Here is a 17,798-nt window from a genome sequence, read left to right as displayed (position 1 = left end):
CAGGGCAGGTCAGAGAGCCTGTCTTGTACTTCTGGGTGAAGGTCAGAAGACTTGAGCCACCCCCAGCATCTTGCCGAAATGGCAGTTGCAGACACTCTAGTGGAGGTGTCGAAGATATCGTAAGCTGTTCTTATCTCATGCTTTCCTGCCTCAAAGCCCATGTTGACAAGGATTTGAAGCTGTTCTTGGAACTGGTCAGGCAGGGTTTCAGAGAAGTCCTGTATTTGCTTGAAAATGACCCTGTTGTATTGGGTCATGTACAGCTGGTAAAGAAGCAATTCTGGAGATGAGCATGGCCCCTTGGAACACTCAACCAATATTGTCTAGGAACTTGTGTTCCTTGACAGGAGGAGTAGAGGAGTGAGGCTTCGTCCTTTTGCTTTCTTTTGAGCTGATTCTACCACAACTGAGTGGTGGTCAAGCTGAGATTTTTGAAAGCCAGGGGCTGACTGTACTAGATAGGTAGTGTCAGCCTTTGTGTACTGGGGCGATGGATCCAGGGTTTTCCCAGTTCATTTTGAGGTGGTCAAGAAGAACTTGATGAATGGGAATAGAAGTGATCACTTTAGGGGCATCCAGGAACTGGAGAAGCTCCATCATCTGGTGCCTATCATCTTGCTCCGTCTGAAGTTGAAAAGGGACCAATTCCAACATTTCCTTCACAAAATTAATGAAAGAAAGGTCCTCTGGAGGCGAACGCTTTCTACTTTCAGTAGGAGAAGGTGGTGAAGGTAAGTCATCAGTGTCTGTGGAAGTATCATCACCCCAGGTGTCATAAGGATCAGCAGGCTGACCTCTAGGACGAGAAGGGGGTTGGATACCCGAAGGGCCCTGGCTGAGGCTCCGAGAAAATCGAAGGATTCACTGGGGGCTCCGTGGAAGCCTTGGTGGGTATCGGTGCCGGCACAGAAGGCATCGATGGTGCCAATGTGCGTACTGCCCCCAATGAATGAATCTGTGGCGAGGGACGACATGGCATCGATGGCTGAGGCAATACCCCCGAAGGAGGAATGCGGAACGGTGTTTCTCCTCCCGATGAAGCTATCATCGGGGAGCGCACCACAGCCATCGGAGACCCAGGAATCACCGGAAGGGCAGTCATGAGCACCTCCATCCGGGATAGCAGCGGTGCCAGCGCTGCTGGAATTGGGTCGGTGACCGGTTCCACTCGGTGCCGGAGGAACCTGGAGTCGTTGCATCGCCTTGTCTTCACCAAATGTCTGGCAGTAATAGCAGGACACTTCCACAAAGAAGGTGTCCATGTTTTCCCATATCTGGAAAACTGGCTCATCAAGAGTGCCCTTCTAGCAGTGGGCATAGTAGAACCAGTCCCCCGTGTGCAGCGGGGCCACGGCTTCTACTCGAGGTACTTTCTCATTCTGAAGAGGAACGGTGGCTTGTGCCCCATTCTTGACCGCAGGGCATTGAACAGATTTCTCCCGGGCTCAATCGAGGTTCCTTCCCGGAACTGGTGCCATGCACCAATGGCGAATGGTGACTGTGCTTTCTCCATCTCTCACAGTGCTCGGCCTGGTCCTTCCCCGGCGCCGAAAAGGGTGAGGGATCAGATGTCCTGGAATGCTACGACACAGACAGCGGTCAACTCCCGGCACCCATCTCCAGATGGGGGACCCTGTTGGGGGTGGACATCAATAGCTCGGTATCCAAGGGCTCCCCTGACCCAAAACGTTTCTTCACTTTATCCAAACGAATTCTACGATCTTTTGGTGTCATCTGGTCACATAGCCAGCAACCCCAGACATTGTGCGATGCCCCAAGGCAAAGAATGCAAACTTCATGCGGCTCAGTCAGTGACATGGTCCGTGGGCACTGACAAACTGGAGGAAGCCATGCTTCGGGCCGACTAGAGGTTGGTGCAGGGCTGACAGACTCCAAAAAAATCCCTGAAACAGACCGCAAAGAAGATAGAAAACTAACCGCCCTACTAACTAGATGGACTAGGGAAGAGGGGCCCCGACGCGGATGTGAAGGAAAAAAAAACAAAAAAGCAGAAGAAAACTCTGAAAAAACAGAGCAGAGCTCCACAAACCGCAAGGCAACAGCACCACAGAAAGAAAGACTGAAGGATGACCCCACATGGCCGCACAGATAGTGGCATGCTGGGCATACTCAGTGTGCCTGTCAAAGTTATAGAAACTGACAGACGTTTTCCGTGTCAGGCTCCATCTGATGATGTCACCCATGGGTGAAGACTACTATCCTGCTTGTCCTAGGAGAATAGGCTATTTTTACAGCTGTGCAGTTGCTGCTGTTTAGCTTCTGCTTGTCTTTGTATCTTATTGTGTAATTTTTATGAATGTCATATTTTGTAACCCACTTAGAATGATGGATAGATGGGAAATAAATATTTTAAATAAATCTCTAAAATTCTCACAAAATCAAGAAAGTGTGGTAACTTGAGCCAGCCATGGCAGGGGAAAACAGCCAGTAAAACAAAGGAGGCAGTTACCTTATATACAATGTATTTACAAAGATAAGCAAAACTGAAAATGAAACTGCTCTCCTCACAGTGCTGGTAACATACCCAATTAAAGGTAAGCAGTTCTGGAGTATTCTGGCCTCCTTCCTGCTTCCTTTCTAACCTTTCCAGGCCCTGAGTTTTTAAATTCTAGTGAGGGCTCCTCCTTTCACAGAGGGTTCTCTGTGTGCCTGGATTTTAAGGATTGGGCAAGACAGCTGTGCCCAGTCTTTTAAGGTAGTCTGAGGGAGTTTTCTATTGACTTCATCACGAACAGTAAGGTATACCAGTCACCATTGTACCCAAATATGTTCACATGAGATGTGCTATCAAGATAGCCTACAGTGCACTCACATTTCAAAATATTTAATTCTAATCATTTGATCTAATTTAATATAGAGAAGGCAATAAAGGAACCTTGCAGGATGAATTTAAGTGTCCAAAAGTAATAATGGGGATTTCAAAGTGAAATCTCCATGAATTAATTTGCTGTCCCCATCACCAACTCTACTCCCAGCACCACCCACTTTTGTGTGGCTGTAGAGATGGGCACTGTCATCTATCATCCATAGTACATAACTTAAGCCACGTTCACAATGGAGGGAGAGGCAGGCAATAATCAAACCTCATATTTACTCATGTAAAACCCTTTGATTATTGCCCTTGAAGTGACTACCAATAAATGGAATGAAAGAAAGAAAATAGCATTTCATATAAGTTATGGCCACTCTAGATAGTTGAGATGCTTCTTAAACACATGTTGATTTTAGGAAACAATACTCACTTCTTCAGGTGTTGCTACAAAATTGATTGCTGTATAATAGCGATCATCCTCCTGGGACAGGCTGAAGGTAAACTGATAGTCAATGAGTAGGGTATCTACATGAATGAAAAAAATAGAATATATTACCACACAAAAGGGCAATGAAATGTTTTTAAGTAGCAAACATTACACATTAGATACTTCTGTTTCACAAACAATGGTTCTCAGACTAAATTTATTTAAAAGCTCAATCATATATTGTTATATGTAAATCAATCAATTATTGTTATATGTAAACCCCTCCCTTTTGGGCATTTCAATGTTTTATGTAAACCACCAGAGTGATTTGTATTTCATACAAGAACCTCGGTATATAAAAATTATAAATAAATAATAAATATACAAGACTTAAAGAAAACAAGTCTATAGATGATATCTTAAAATACTGTTTACATGTAATAGCTTAAAATCTGAAATATCTTAGACAATCTATGCTATGTAATATTCTCCTGGAACTGACAAGAGTACTTAAATTTAATTGATTTCCTACCATTTTATTGATGATTTTATTAAATTCTCATAATGCATAGCTTAACGCTTATTGTCATTAATTTGCTATACAAATTTGGGAGCTTTCAGGTTAATAACTAACATTTTTTTTTTTTAGATTTTGAAACTTGTCTTTCCAAACAAAAGCTCAATACATGTTATATTTAGGTACAGTAGGTATTTAATAAGCAACACTAAACTACCCCTCAGCTCCTCCCCAAAGCAAACTGAAGAGTATACTACATTGAAAGTCATCATTCAGGATTTACAAGGTTGGTGACAAAAACTTGTCGTTCTTGGAAGACAACACTAACAGAATCACACTTATGGGTCAGTGCCTCCAGCAAGTGCAACACAAGGGCTCCTCTCTTTTTGAGGCATTTATTTTTTAATGCTTTCTGTTTAACAAACAATATTTTTCAAAATATTTATATAATCAAGAGTAAAAACTTTGTATTCTCCATGCGTTATGTTCATCTATTTACAAAAGAACTAGTCCATATAATGTAAAAAGTATACAAAAAATTGGCTTTTTGAAACTGCTAGCAGACAGAAAAGGAGGATTCAAGTAGCAAACACCTTATGGCTTGATTTTTTGGGTTTTTTTGCAGGAGCTTTTTTTCCAGAGAGCTGGTACTGACAGACCTTCCATTCCAGTATACAGGTCATTCAGCAGCTAATTTCTTTTTAATTCATTCATGTTGACAACAGCCGAGTTGGGAAGCATGTCATACCTTTAAATTTACTAATGAGGTTTCACATCACCTAGAAAACACTGGTTTGTCTGGACATGCATGCTATCCTCTATAGGTTTCCTCATGGGTATATATTTTCTTCTGATAAAGAGAGCAATAAAATTAAAGCTTCGATTCTATTGATATTCAGCAAGATAAATGGAAAACCAGGAAGTCTGCATATCATCCACAAGCCAGACACCATTTGTGTGCCTATATTAGGGGAAACACAATCTACAATTTGACAATTCCTATTTGCCTATTTTAAGTCACCACTGTGGCTTTAGACTAAAATAACATAATATAACTCAAAGTAGAGTGTTAATGGAACATACACTAATGTTTTTCAAACTTACAGTTGCAGTCCTACTCTCCATTCACTCGTTCTTTCTAAAAAGTCATTCTGTGAGAGTGCCTCAGCTGTGTGCTTCAGACTCATGGTTCTGTGCAGTTCTTAGGTTTGAGCCATGTGGTACCTATACCCCTGGGATATTCTCACTCTGATCACCAAGAAGTGTGACAGTATGGGTACCAAGAGACTCAAAGTGATCAAGAGAGACACAGAGCCATTCAAGTCAGCATTAAAAGTTGAAGGGAGAAAGAGAAAGTGAGCAATTTAAGCAAGGGGAAGGGAGAGCACCAGAAAAAAACTGTAATCAACTCAAATCACATATCTAGGGCAGAAATTTGAAGACATGCCCCCGGGCCCTCATAGGTTTTCAGATGAAAGTTTTTCTAATTACTCATTCTAAAATAGGTCAACTTGTGTTGTGTAGTATTAATTTAAAATTGTAGAGAAAACTGAATAAACAAAGATAGTGTTGAGATCCGCACCAATAAAGGAGAGGAGTTGAGATGGAATCAGATTGTACTTTTGATAATTGATCAGAAATCCCAATGACAGTAGGAGCCGCAAAGTGAGATGGAGGGATTGAAGAACTGCCTCCGCCAACAGGGCTCTCAGTAACCAGTCATCTAGATAGGGGTAGACGCGAGTGCCCAGTTGCCTTAAGTTCGATGCTACTACTGCCAGGCATTTCGTGAAGACATGAGGTGCTGATGCTAGACTGAATGTGGCTGCAGGGTTAGTGCCATGCTGGGCATGTCCAGTAGGGACACCCAGTAGGGACCAGTCAAAGTTCTGAAAACTATGAAAGAAGTTTTCTGTGATTGGGCTCCATCCTGATGATGTCACCCATAGTGAGGACTACCATCCTGCTTGTCCTGTGAGAACTAGGACATTACCCATAGAACTCCTGAGCTGAAGGAGATATTCTGGTTCTGATGACATCTCAGTAAAAGCAAAACAAACGCCGTTTACTATCAGGCACAATAGCCCTCCTTATGAAAAGGCAATAATTTACCACTAATGCATATGCTATTGAGAAAACACAACAAATAAGATTGATACAATTGCCTACATGCTAGTAAAATACCTCACCTTGGTCACACACCCAGAACAGACCTTCACCAAGTACAGAAAGACCACACATAAATATGGAGACAAACAAATGGAAAACCAAAAAAAGCCACTCTGCATGCAGTGCAAACCTGGAGAAATGGAAAGAGAAATATAGCACCTAACAGTCCCAGAATCTGCAATAATGCACAGAAATTAATCTGCAGAAAGTTACACCTGCATTATGGACCACATAACAACCCTAACTATGAAAAGGCAACACTACAAATATTAAATCAGGTCCTAAACACTAATACACCTCCTATTAGGAAAACAGAACAAGCCAAGCTGCTATAGATCCCCACACTGAAATAATTGTAAAACTATATTAATAAATGTTACTAAACAGCTGATGAACAGAATAAGGTAAAAATTAAAAATCATAAAATTATTAAAAATTGTCCAAATATCAATAAAATATTTCAAAACAGCAGACATCACATAATACTCAATAATTAAAATGGCAGTCAATCAAGAAAAATAAACTTAAAATGCCACCTTTACTTACCCTCTCTCCAGCAACTCTCCTACTTTCCCTTGAAAGCACATACCAGGAGCAGCCACACACACACACACACACGCCAGTCACCTCCCTGCCCAGTCTGTCTCTCTCACACACCCCAGTCACCTCCCTGCCCAGTCTGTCTCTCTCACACACCCCAGTCACCTCCCTGCCCAGTCTGTCTCTCTCACACACCCCAGTCACCTCCCTGCCCAGTCTCTTTGCTTAGAGCCCCAATGCTGTGTTCCCCTTTAATTTCGCAATGGCAGATTTCCCAGGGCTGCCAATGCCTTCTCAGCCGCACTGAAGCAGCAAACATTTATTTTAGAAAAATATGCCACAGCACTCAAGCCTTTCTTCTGGCTGTCAGGATATCCCTAGGCTTCCGCTGCCCCCCATCTGCCTGCTTTTACTGCCGCTGGGAGCTCCAATTGCCCCATCTGTAATCATCATGGCTCAGTGCCACCTTTAATTGCAGCTTTGCCACGCTCACTGTTGCATCGGGAAGGGGGGGGGGAATCCCCGGAGTAAACGGCCTCTTCGTGCTTGCGACTCACTGCCGCTTTGGGGAATCCCTACTCTATCGCGTTCCCTGCCGCTTTAGAAGTGGGAAATCCTGGCGTGGCTGGCCTCTTTTCTTTGTGGCTCGCCGCTGTTTAATTTCAGCACTTCCAATGGTGGTCACAGGGTTGGGCTCTTAGCCACCACGGGCCTGGACACTGCCACTCTTCCCAGCCTGCCTCAAATCACCCCACCCCCGGGCTGTGAGATGCTCCTTCTTCCTGCCCCACTGGTCAATCAGTGGCTTCCTCCTCCCACTGGCAGGAATAAGGGAGGAGGCTTCTGATTGGCCTGCGGGGGCAGGAAGAAAGGAGGAGACTTCAGATTGGCCCGCGGGGGCAGGAAAAAGGGAGGAGTTTCCCACTGGTCCGCAGGAGGAGGAAAAAGGTTAAGGGAAGTATAACTGGGGCTTTGGGACACTGGAAGCCACGACACACCAGCTGGTGCTTGGCAACACACTGGTGTGTTGCGACACACCGGTTGAGAACCACTGCTCTAATCTACATCCGGCAAATTTGAATCTCCACCAAGCAATGCGTTTCTTTTCTCACTCAGCCTTTGGATGTCTTTGACCAGATCTCTGCCCAGTTCTTCTGTTTGAGTCGGAGGCCTGTAGACCACACAGATGTAAATCGAAGCACCATTGTTTTTTAGGCAGCTCAATGTTTTGTCCCTATCCCACATCCCTTGCATTTCAGATGCTTGGATTGATTTTTACATAAAGAGTTACTCCTCCCTGACCTTCCTTAAGTTATAGCCCAGGATGGCCATATTGCAATCATGAGAATATGTTAATCATGTCTCCGTAAAAGCAACTATGTCCAAGACGGCTTTCAGCATTAATGCCTGCAATTCTGGGATTTTATTACCCAGACTATGAGCATTTATGGTCATAGCTTTCCAATTTTTCTCTCTTGGTTTGCTGCTCTTCCTAATCACCTTTACTACTGTTTTGTGCTGATTGTTTTCTCCTCCCAATTCCTGTACTGCTTGAGGGTGACATTTCGTTGACCACCTCCTGCCATCCTCACCCTCTAGTTTAAATGCCTGATAATGTATGTTCTGAATTTCTTGCTTATCATCCTCTTTCCTGCCAAATACTTGGAGATACCAGTCTCTCTCTATATTTAAGGAACACAATTACTTAAATATAGACTAGCAGGGATTCTAAAATTGCTATATAGCTTGGAAAAAAGTGAGAGATCTCAAACCATGCAAAACACAGATAATGCAGAAGATTAAATGTCAGCAAGAAAGCAATTTATATTATGGCTAACAAAATAAAATTCAACTTATCTGTCCACAAAGTCAGAGATGTGTGTCTCTCTGTCGAGGCACCTGGGCACTTTAATTCTGACTAAAGGACTTCTTGATGACCCCCTGCAATGCACTGTGTCACCTGACCCATAGAGCACTGCATTGCTCTTATAAAGCTTTGCACAAGTCCAGCCCCAGCCATGCACTCACAGCCTTAAAAAAAAAGCATCCCTAGCCTTGAACTCACAGGCTTATAAAAATAAAAACCGTGGCATGAGTAATGTAAGTTGGGAGTATATTTAACAAATGAAAGCAATAAACAAGCAAGCCCATATCCAGCTTTGAATGAACTACTAAGGCAGAAGTGAATTTTTTATTTATTTAACATTTTTCTATACCGACCTTCAAGGATGAATACCATATCAGGTCGGTTTACATCGAACAGGGGAAAGATAAATATAACATAAGGAACAACTTTTTATAATCAGAGGAAGCAGAAAAGTAAAGTAGAAAAAAGTAAAAAAAAGTAAAAAAGTTACATTAAAACAGGGATCATGAACTTGGAAGCTGATTCAGCTGGAAGAAGAGAGGAGGGCAAGAGGTAGCAGTAACTGGGGCATCCCAGACCGTAGGGCTTCTCCACCCCTCCCTTGCCACCGAACAGGGAACAATAACATATTACTTATATTGGATGTAAAGGGTCACAGCCATTTACCGTATTTTTCGCACTATAAGACGCACCTGACCATAGGACGCACCTAGGATTTGGAGGAGGAAAATTAAGAAAAAATTCTGTCCCCATAATGAGCTCTATCCGGAGCTCCCCCTGGTGGCTGTCCATGGGATATTTTTTTGGTTTTGTTTTTTTATAGTAAGGCAGAGAACATCCACACAGGTACTTGCTGGTTTTCTCTCCCTCACAATCATACATAGGCTCTTTCACACTCACTAGTTCTCTCCCCCACTCAACTCACTGGCTCTCCCTCACGTATGCACATACCCACAGACAATCACTCTCTCCCTCATACGCACAGCTCTCTCACACCAGTTATTTTAAACTTTCATGACTGCTCCAAAGTTCTTACTCTGGACTGCAAGAGAAGTCCTCCGACGACAGAGCCCGAGCTCCCCGCCGGTCCCGGGGTGCATCTCACTGTAAGAGAAGTCTTCCGACGACAGAGCCCGAGCTCCCCGCGGGTCCCGGGGTGCATCTTACTGCAAGATCGGCGTGGGCAGGTCAGTCATCATCTGTTTGAACCGCATGGGCTACGGAGGCCCTTCCAGTTCAAACAGCTCCCTGCCGGTCTGCTGTTCCCAGGGTGCATCCCACTGCGAAGGCCGGCGCGGCACAGGTCAAACGCCAGCTGTCCGAACTGGATGGGCCTCTGGAGCCCACGCAATTCAAACAGCTGATGTCTGACCTGCGCCGCGCCGACCCTCGCAGCAAGATGCACCCCGGGAACAGCAGACCGGCAGGGAGCTCAAGTTCCGCCGGCAGAATACGACACACCCGCGTCACCATGCTGATTGGGAGGAGTTCGGAGGGGGCGGGGAATGGCGCGCGAGAGGGAGAAACACTACATTCGCTCCATAAGACGCACCCACATTTTCCCCCCATTTTTGGGGGGAAAAAAGTGCGTCTTATGGAGCAAAAAATACGGTATTAAGATGTTTAACAAGGGAATCTAATCTAGCCTTTCGCACTTAACTGCGCTTATTCCCCAGGCTGGTGCCACTGAGTTTAAATTGAATCATCTGCCCAAGCGGAAAATTCTGAGGTCTTACTCCTACAAACCCCCAAAGGTAAAGGGTGGGGGGGGTCATCCCAGGAACAAGCCCACTTGGGACCCTCCCATCTCCTTCTGGCCAGCGGAACTGTCAAGGTCTAATTTCTGGGCCTGACATCAACCCCTCATATTTTCCATCTACCGCCTAGCGGCCCTAGCTACCAACTTCTTTAAGGGCATGCCATCAACTCCATTGCCCTACATCTCTCATTTTGTACTCTGTCATCCCCGGCATGACAAAATAAGTAAAGTTTCACAACTAACAACTTGTCATGCCTCACTGCTAGGTGATGTGGGTGGGGAAACACTGTTTAGGAGCCAAGGAGGAAGAGGAATCACCAAGAAGCTGCAAGGACTTAAACTTCACGCCACACCACCTCCCAGCTGACCTCAACCCTCTCGGCCAATCTCGTGGTCCTTTGCCGGGTCATGTAAACATGACATTACGCTGACACCGGACCAATCAATAAGGGCCGCATCACTGCCCGCTGACCAGATGTCCTGTTGTCTCGCCCTCCCACAACGATGACACCGCCATATCGCCATCACCGCCAAGCTAAGTGAACGGGGTGGGGGTAGCCACCTAGATGGGTGCCTCATGTGACCATTACTTGCAGCGCTGGGAATGGGAAGCCACTCATTTATCTCTGGGTTGCAGTTGGACACCTCCAGTGCAGTAACCTGTCCATTGGCATAACAATCAAGCTGTCTGTTCCTGTCATTTCTTACCACCACTCCTCCTACAATCATGCTGCCACCCCTTGAACCATTGTGTTTATTCAGTAGCTGTGCCCTTTTCTTCCCAGCCAATGTGTTTCCCCATGGATCACAATGTGTGTAACACCATTTACTGCTGCGACTCCAGCTTGAAACATCTGTTTTCTCTGCACTGGAGGATTTTTTTTTCTCTCACTGCCCAAGGGCTGTTTCTGACACACCTGGGTTAAAAACAAACATTGGACTGTGTAAGCCCTGCACCATGGTTGCTATTGTGAGAGAGGGAATAACCAGTAGCAGTTGTGTATGTTCACTTTGCAGACAAGAGAAGTGCCTAACAAAGTTCAGTTTATGGTGGGGTTTTTTTTTGTTATAACTGAAAATCTTAATGGATAAACAAAAACAGTAAGAGCTAAAGATGTGCTTCTTAGGAAAAAGGAGAGGTAATATAAAAACTGAAACTTGCTAGGTATTTGAATATAAGTAGTAGAAGGAAGCATTTTCCATAGAATGAAAAGCTCAAGGGCATGGGAGATCATAATACAAAAAGGAAGGGAGGGAAGCTCAAAAAAAGAAGTGAGAAAATACTTTTTCACCAAGACAGTGGCTGAGACCAGGAACACATTACTAGCAGAGATTATAAGAGCTAAAACAATGAGAATTCAAGCTGAGATAAACTGTAAAAGGGACTTTAATAGTGGAGGAAAGCATGGAGAAGACCAGAGATCAATTAAGAGATTTGGAGGCACAGTAGGCAGGTAAAAATGAAGTAATGTGGTGGTCTAAATGCTCCTTTTCTGCTCATAGCTTCTATGTATCTAAGATATTATTCTTTGGGTCACAGAAATTAAGCGTTTTCTTCCACGGAGTCCAGATGAAAAAACATTTGAAAACTGCTGGCATAAACCATATTTAATTCTATACAATCAATTTCCACTGTGACTTTTTTTTTTTTTTTTTACCAGAGAAAGTATGGATTAATTGTATGTTTCCTTTTAACAATAAAGGCCAATCAAGATTTCAAGAACATTTTAACTACTAAATGGGGCGGATTTTCAGAGCCCTGCTCGCGTAAATCCGCCCAAAACCGGGCGGATTTACGCGAGCAGGGCCCTGCGCACCGGTGAGCCTATTTTACATAGGCTCACCGGCGCGCGCAGAACCCCGGGACTCGCGTAAGTCCCGGGGTTTTCGGAGTGGGCGTGTCGGGAGGCGTGTCGGGGGGCGGGGCCGGAGCGCGCGGCGTTGCGGGGGCGTGTCGGCAGCGTTTTGGGGGCGGGTACGGGGGCGTGGCTACGGCCCGGGGGCGTGGCCGCACCCTCCGTACCCGCCCCCAGGTCGCGGCCCGGCGCACAGGAGGCCCGCTGGCGCGCGGGGATTTACGCCTCCCTCTGGGAGGCGTAAATCCCCCGACAAAGGTAGGATGGGGGTTTAGACAGGGCCAGGCGGGTGGGTTAGGTAGGGGAAGGGAGGGGAAGGTGAGGGGAGGGCAAAGGAAAGTTCCCTTCTAGGCCGCTCCGATTTCGGAGCGGCCTAGGAGGGAACGGGGGTAGGCTGCGCGGCTCGGCGCGCGCAGGCTATACGAAATCGATAGCCTTGCGCGCGCCGATCCAGGATTTTAGCCGATACGCGCGACTACGCGCGTATCTACTAAAATCCAGCGTACTTTTGTTTGCGCCTGGAGCGCAAACAAAAGTAGGCTGTTCGCGCTCGTCTGAAAATCTACCCCAATATATTTAATCTATGCAAATGTTAAGATAACAATTGATATTTCCACTGATACTTGCTTATGTTTTAAACATAATTTCTTGAAGTCCAACAATTCTAATGCGGGCGTGAAAAAGGTAATACTATAAAAACAATTCCGGCAATCTATAAACTTTTGGAGAGTGATTATTTTCCAAAAGTGAGAGTTAAAAAGCCATCACAGAAGACTGGAGGAGGATGAAGTTAAACTTTTGTTATGCACCATGCAAATTCTTCCTCTCAGATATGTGATCTGATTAGAAAGAACTGGGATATTTTACTCATCAAATCACTATTCCAAAAGAAGCATTTCCGGTTCGCATTTACAAAAGGTCAGAATTTGAAGGAGACAATCAATCCTGCTTATTTGGACTTTAACTGAATTCCTTTTGATGAAAAATTAGGACATTTAAAGTATGGTTCTTGTCATGCCTGCATTATTGATCACTCTCCAAAAGTTCATACATACTGTTAATTGACAAGTTTTGTTTTCATTATGCTATTACTCTGATTGTTCATCAAAGAACGTTGTTTATTGGTGCTGTGCCCATGCAATATAATTTATAATGGCAAAACCACAAGGTGACCAAGGACCAGGATTTCAGAGCATCATAGTTGCTTTAAATATAAGAGTCCAAGCACCACTTGTGGAACATTGCCTATTCAAACGGCATGCGTTTCAGCAATGAGATTCTTTGTCATCGATATGGTTGCAAAAAAATCCAAGAGGTTGTGGGAGAGACAGAATGATCATACAATCAGAACAAAAATGGATTCATAGGTTAAATAGTTTGGAACTGGATGGTATGAACGCTATAACTGAGTGAGGACAATATTTATAAAATCATTAAAATGTGTTCATAGAATCAAATCTTTGGGATCTATAGTAAATTTAATGATTTTGTTTGAATTTTTTCCAGAATACCAATGACAGAACAAATCAAAGAACACTCGTATCTTCGTTGTTTTTCATTGATTGTTTGAGAGCCAATTATGGTGCGACATGTGGCATGCTGTGACTGCACCATAGGTATATTTACAGATCAACATTGCGTCTACACGATTTCAGTCATTTCTTGAATCTGTTAGACAGATGTCATCATGTCAAAAGTATGTTACTCGAACAGGTTTGCTATCAGTGAGTTTATGGATTTTAAAAGAGATCTCTTGTTCATATATTTGGGGGGGGGGGGGGGGGGGGGGGGGGGGGGTTCATTTTTTTTTAAAGCTATACATGAGTGATTTTCAGAGGCAGACCCTTTGGGCGAAACGCTGAGCGTCAGAAGAACAGCCAGGAACAATAGCTTGCGCTGAACGCAACATTTAGCTAAGTGCTCCATTTTAATTTCATCTCATGAAACATAGCTTTCTGCGTGGAGATTGATGGCTATCTCTGCTGGCTTTGGTCCCTAGGTCTGCCCCTGGGTTATGGTTGTTGCGCCTGCTGTCTAGGCTGCGGAAACAGTGCCCTGTAAGGAGTGTATGGCCTGAATGGGTGCCTTAGGAAACTTGGCTTATGGTAGCTAGGATAATACATCTGGTTGCAGATAATTGCTCGTTGGTGAGACCAGGGACAAGACTGCCATATTTTGCTCTTTTAGTTGCAAGGCAGTCTCCCATAGCTTGTCTCCAAAAAGCGTGGTGAATCTGCTAACTTCTCACCTATGTCTTCCCGGATGGCGCTGGCTCTAAACCAGATCAGATGAGTTGCTATGGCTGAAGCTGATGCGCAAGTCGACGTTTCACAGGACTCAGATGGTGTGGAAGAAGTGACGAAGCTATGCGCTAGAGGTGCCTTCCTCAAATAGGAGCTTGATGGACTGCAGGTACTTGTAGAGATACTGGGTGATATAAAACTGGTGTTGTATTTTTGTGTTCAACATGGCCGACTAGAAGGACCTTTTCCCGAAGTTGAGATAGCTATTGTATTTACCTGGTGGTGCTTAATAATGGAGTCTGGTTTTTTCACCTTTTTCATGGCTGATTCTACCACAATGGAGGCATGCGGGAGCTGTACCACACTGTAGTATGAGGACTTTCTCATCCTAAATTTTAGATCTGTCTTTCTGGATGTAGCCAGACTCTAGAAAGGGGTTTCCCAGGTTTCTTCCAGGACCGCATCTAGTACTGTATGGGGAGACAGCGCTGTCCGTGCCAGCCAGCAGCTCAAAAAATTTTAAAGGTGCCTAGGACCTCCAACCTAGGGTCTGGCACATTCCTGGTCTCCACGCTGAGATGCTCACCCACCTTCTCAATTTTGAGTAGGAGAGGTCTTCTGGCGGTGAGGGCGGCTCTGGAGGCTCGTCTGAGTTGGATGGTAATCCGGGGGACGATCCAGGAGAAGTGGGGGGAGGAGGGAGACATCCAGATCTGAACTTGGCTGGCATCTTCCCCACCAATGGAGCGATCCCTTCCTGCGGTTGGAGAGGGGATTCGTCCGCAGGGGAGCATTCCTCCAAAGAGAGGCTTGTAGGTGGATGCTCCTGTCTGCTCAACTCTAGGACTGAGAAAAAGTTTATTAAAATTGTGGAAATCTGCAATATCACCTGGGAAGCCAAACCATCTTCAGTGGGGATTTGAGCAGCAAACCTGTTACACTCTTTCCCGCTAACTGGGGTGGATCTTTGTCTTGTGGACGTATGAGGCACTGCAGCTAGGAATATATCAGAATCTGGTCTATGGGGGCAGTGAGTCTGAAGCTCCACCCCATGCGGTGGTTTGTGACACTTTGAGAGGGGCTCTGGCATCTAAGGTGACAGCCTTTTGTGCTTGGAAATGGAGTAGATCTGGCTGTGAGGAGACTGAGAAGGCTTCCGAGGCAGAATTGTCAGCGAGCGGGTCCACGTCTGAAAACCCCAGGTCACAGAGTTCCTCTGGCGTGAAGACAACCTGGGGCTCTTGCTCTGGCCCTTGCTTCTCTGAAGGCCTATGTTGTTGCTTCTTATGCTGGCCCTCACCACTCCGCTGCTTCGGAGCAGTCACATGTGCCATCTGAGTTGAATGCACCATAGGCCGATGCTTCGCATCATTGACATGCAGTGTCCACGGGACCCTGTGTCGATATGCGTGGTTTTGGGGAGGCACACTTTGCTGTGTCATGATGCTCCAGTGGCTCAACTCGTCATACACTCAGGTCGTCGTTCCGCTGAAGTAAGCATCAGTTGCTTGTGATCTTTGGCCTGTATCAATACAAGCAGGTGTTCTTTTTGATAAGGAGTGTTGGGGGTCGGTGTGCTTCAATGCCTGCACTTGGTTTCACAGCTCTTGTGCCACTGGAGGTCGACCAGGCAGGCAACCAATTCATCTCCCCATGCCCTGCTCCTTTGCAGGTCTTGGAATGGAGGGGGAGCACTGGGGTGGAATGCACCATTTGGCTCTTTGTAGCTTTCTTACCCTGGGGCCCCAGGGAAGAAGCCCTCCTTTGCTTCTCTGGGCAGTCCAACTTTGGCCTCAGGGAGGAATGGGATGAGTGGTGCTCCGACATCGGGGCATAGGAGTCAACTACCCCTTTTCTGATGTGCGCTTGTCTCTGGGCCTGGGGCAACATATTACTGCAGTCTCAGCAGGTAGACTGGTTGTGCTCGAGCCCCAGGCAGACATAGCAGTAATTATGCCCATCGGTAATGGATATAACTTTACCACACTGGCAGTACTTAAAGTCAGGCAGTTTGGGGACCATGGTAGCTCTGAAAAGTGCTGCTGTGTTCTTTCCAAAGAAAAGCTTGAGAAGAGGAGAAAAACGCTCTATGTGCAGATAGCAATGTGGAAGAAAAAGACTGAGGAAAAGATAGCACTCAATCATGCAGGATGATGTACACAGCCACACGGATCTGTGCTTTCTAGGAGAAGCTACGCTTCAAGGGCTGCTGGAGAACGTCCCAGACTGCATGGCTAATTCAGCCCTGCTATCAACAAGTTACAAGTAAAAGAAATGAAGATCTACTTACAATAACATGTTCCTTTAAGAGGGTTTCCCTGGTATCTATTTTCAACTTCACACCTAAAAAAGAAAATGAACAAATTTTACAATGAAAAAGCTCCTTAAATAGCTATATTTTTATTTACGAAAATTCACAGAGATCCAAAATGACTAACTGAAAACAAGAAAAAAAAACCTCACGTTCCATATTAAAAGTGGAAAAAATTCTAAGAAACACTCATAAAATAAGGTGAGAAATTTAAGCCCTCAAAGGAAAGGGGGATCAAATAGAAAATTAAATTACAAGAGATAACAAAAGGCACAACCTCAACTGATTTTCAGAAAAGTGTGTTCATGAAGAGCTAACTAAACTTTACGTATATAAGGCAAAGGGGCCAATAAGATTCATCCGAAGGTAGTAAATGAACTCAGAAGTTCTGGCAGCTCTGCTAGCTGACCTTTTGAAAGCTTCTTTAGTTCTGGGGGACTGGAGACTGGTGGATATGGTTCATATTCATAAAAATGGAAGTAATGAGGATGTTGGGAATTACAGAGCAGTTAGTCTGACCTCTGTGGTGAGCAAATTAATCAACTCCCTGCTAAAACAGCATAGTGCAGTTTCTGGAATCTAATGGATTACAAGATCCAAGGCAGCATGGTTTTAACAGTAGATCTTGTCAGAGGAATCTAATCAATTTCTTTGAATGGGTGACAGAGTTGGAACAAAGGACAGTGCTGGATGTAGTGTACTTGGATTACACTAAGGCCTTTTACAAGGTTCTACATAATTCAGCATTCTTGGTATGGGCCCTAGAGTGATTGACTAGGTTAGAAACTGGTTGATTGGGAGGCAAAGAGTAGCAGTAAACAGAGTTCACTCCATAGAAGGGGGTGTGACTATCAGTGTGTATCATCCAAAATGGAGCATCCAGATTGCCCGTTCCCGACAATCAAGGGCCCTGGTGCGCGACACTGTCTTTGGCCTTCAATGGGGTCAGAGACATCCATGGCGCAATAGCATCCATTGAGCCCCACATCAAAGGCATCCACAAAACTAAGTCCATAGCATCCAAGGCACTCAATGGTGTTCAGGGTGTCTGTGGCACTCTATGGTCTAATAATGCTAGCCCATGTCAAAGGCAGCCATTGCATTATATGGCATTGATGGCAGCTATGGTGCCAGACTGCATCGAGGGCATCCATGGTGCCCAATGGCATCGAGGGCACCTATGGCTCTCCACAGTGCCCACAGACTTCTGTCCATGGCCCTTGATGGTATTCAACGCATCCCTGATGCCAACACGTCAAACCATTAGAGCTCTGGC

General features: G+C 45.0%; 1 protein-coding gene across 3 annotated transcripts in view; it reads right to left on the bottom strand.

Moving 5' to 3' along the window:
• ATRN (attractin) overlaps positions 1 to 17,798 on the bottom strand; it is a 504,108-nt gene that overhangs the window by 208,403 nt on the left and 277,907 nt on the right. For all 3 annotated transcript variants that reach the window (XM_029594059.1, XM_029594068.1, XM_029594051.1), the window contains exons 21-22: positions 16,502 to 16,554; positions 3,264 to 3,358 (exon numbers count right to left, since the gene is read on the bottom strand). In XM_029594059.1, the coding sequence (XP_029449919.1) occupies positions 3,264 to 3,358; positions 16,502 to 16,554 (148 nt within the window). The remainder of the gene's footprint in view (positions 1 to 3,263; positions 3,359 to 16,501; positions 16,555 to 17,798) is intronic.

The sequence above is a fragment of the Rhinatrema bivittatum genome, chromosome 1 (genome assembly GCF_901001135.1).
Source record: "Rhinatrema bivittatum chromosome 1, aRhiBiv1.1, whole genome shotgun sequence".
NCBI classification, from domain to species: domain Eukaryota; kingdom Metazoa; phylum Chordata; class Amphibia; order Gymnophiona; family Rhinatrematidae; genus Rhinatrema; species Rhinatrema bivittatum.
The sequence above is the reverse complement of the archived record's forward strand: the minus strand, read 5'-3'. Positions and strand labels throughout refer to the sequence as shown.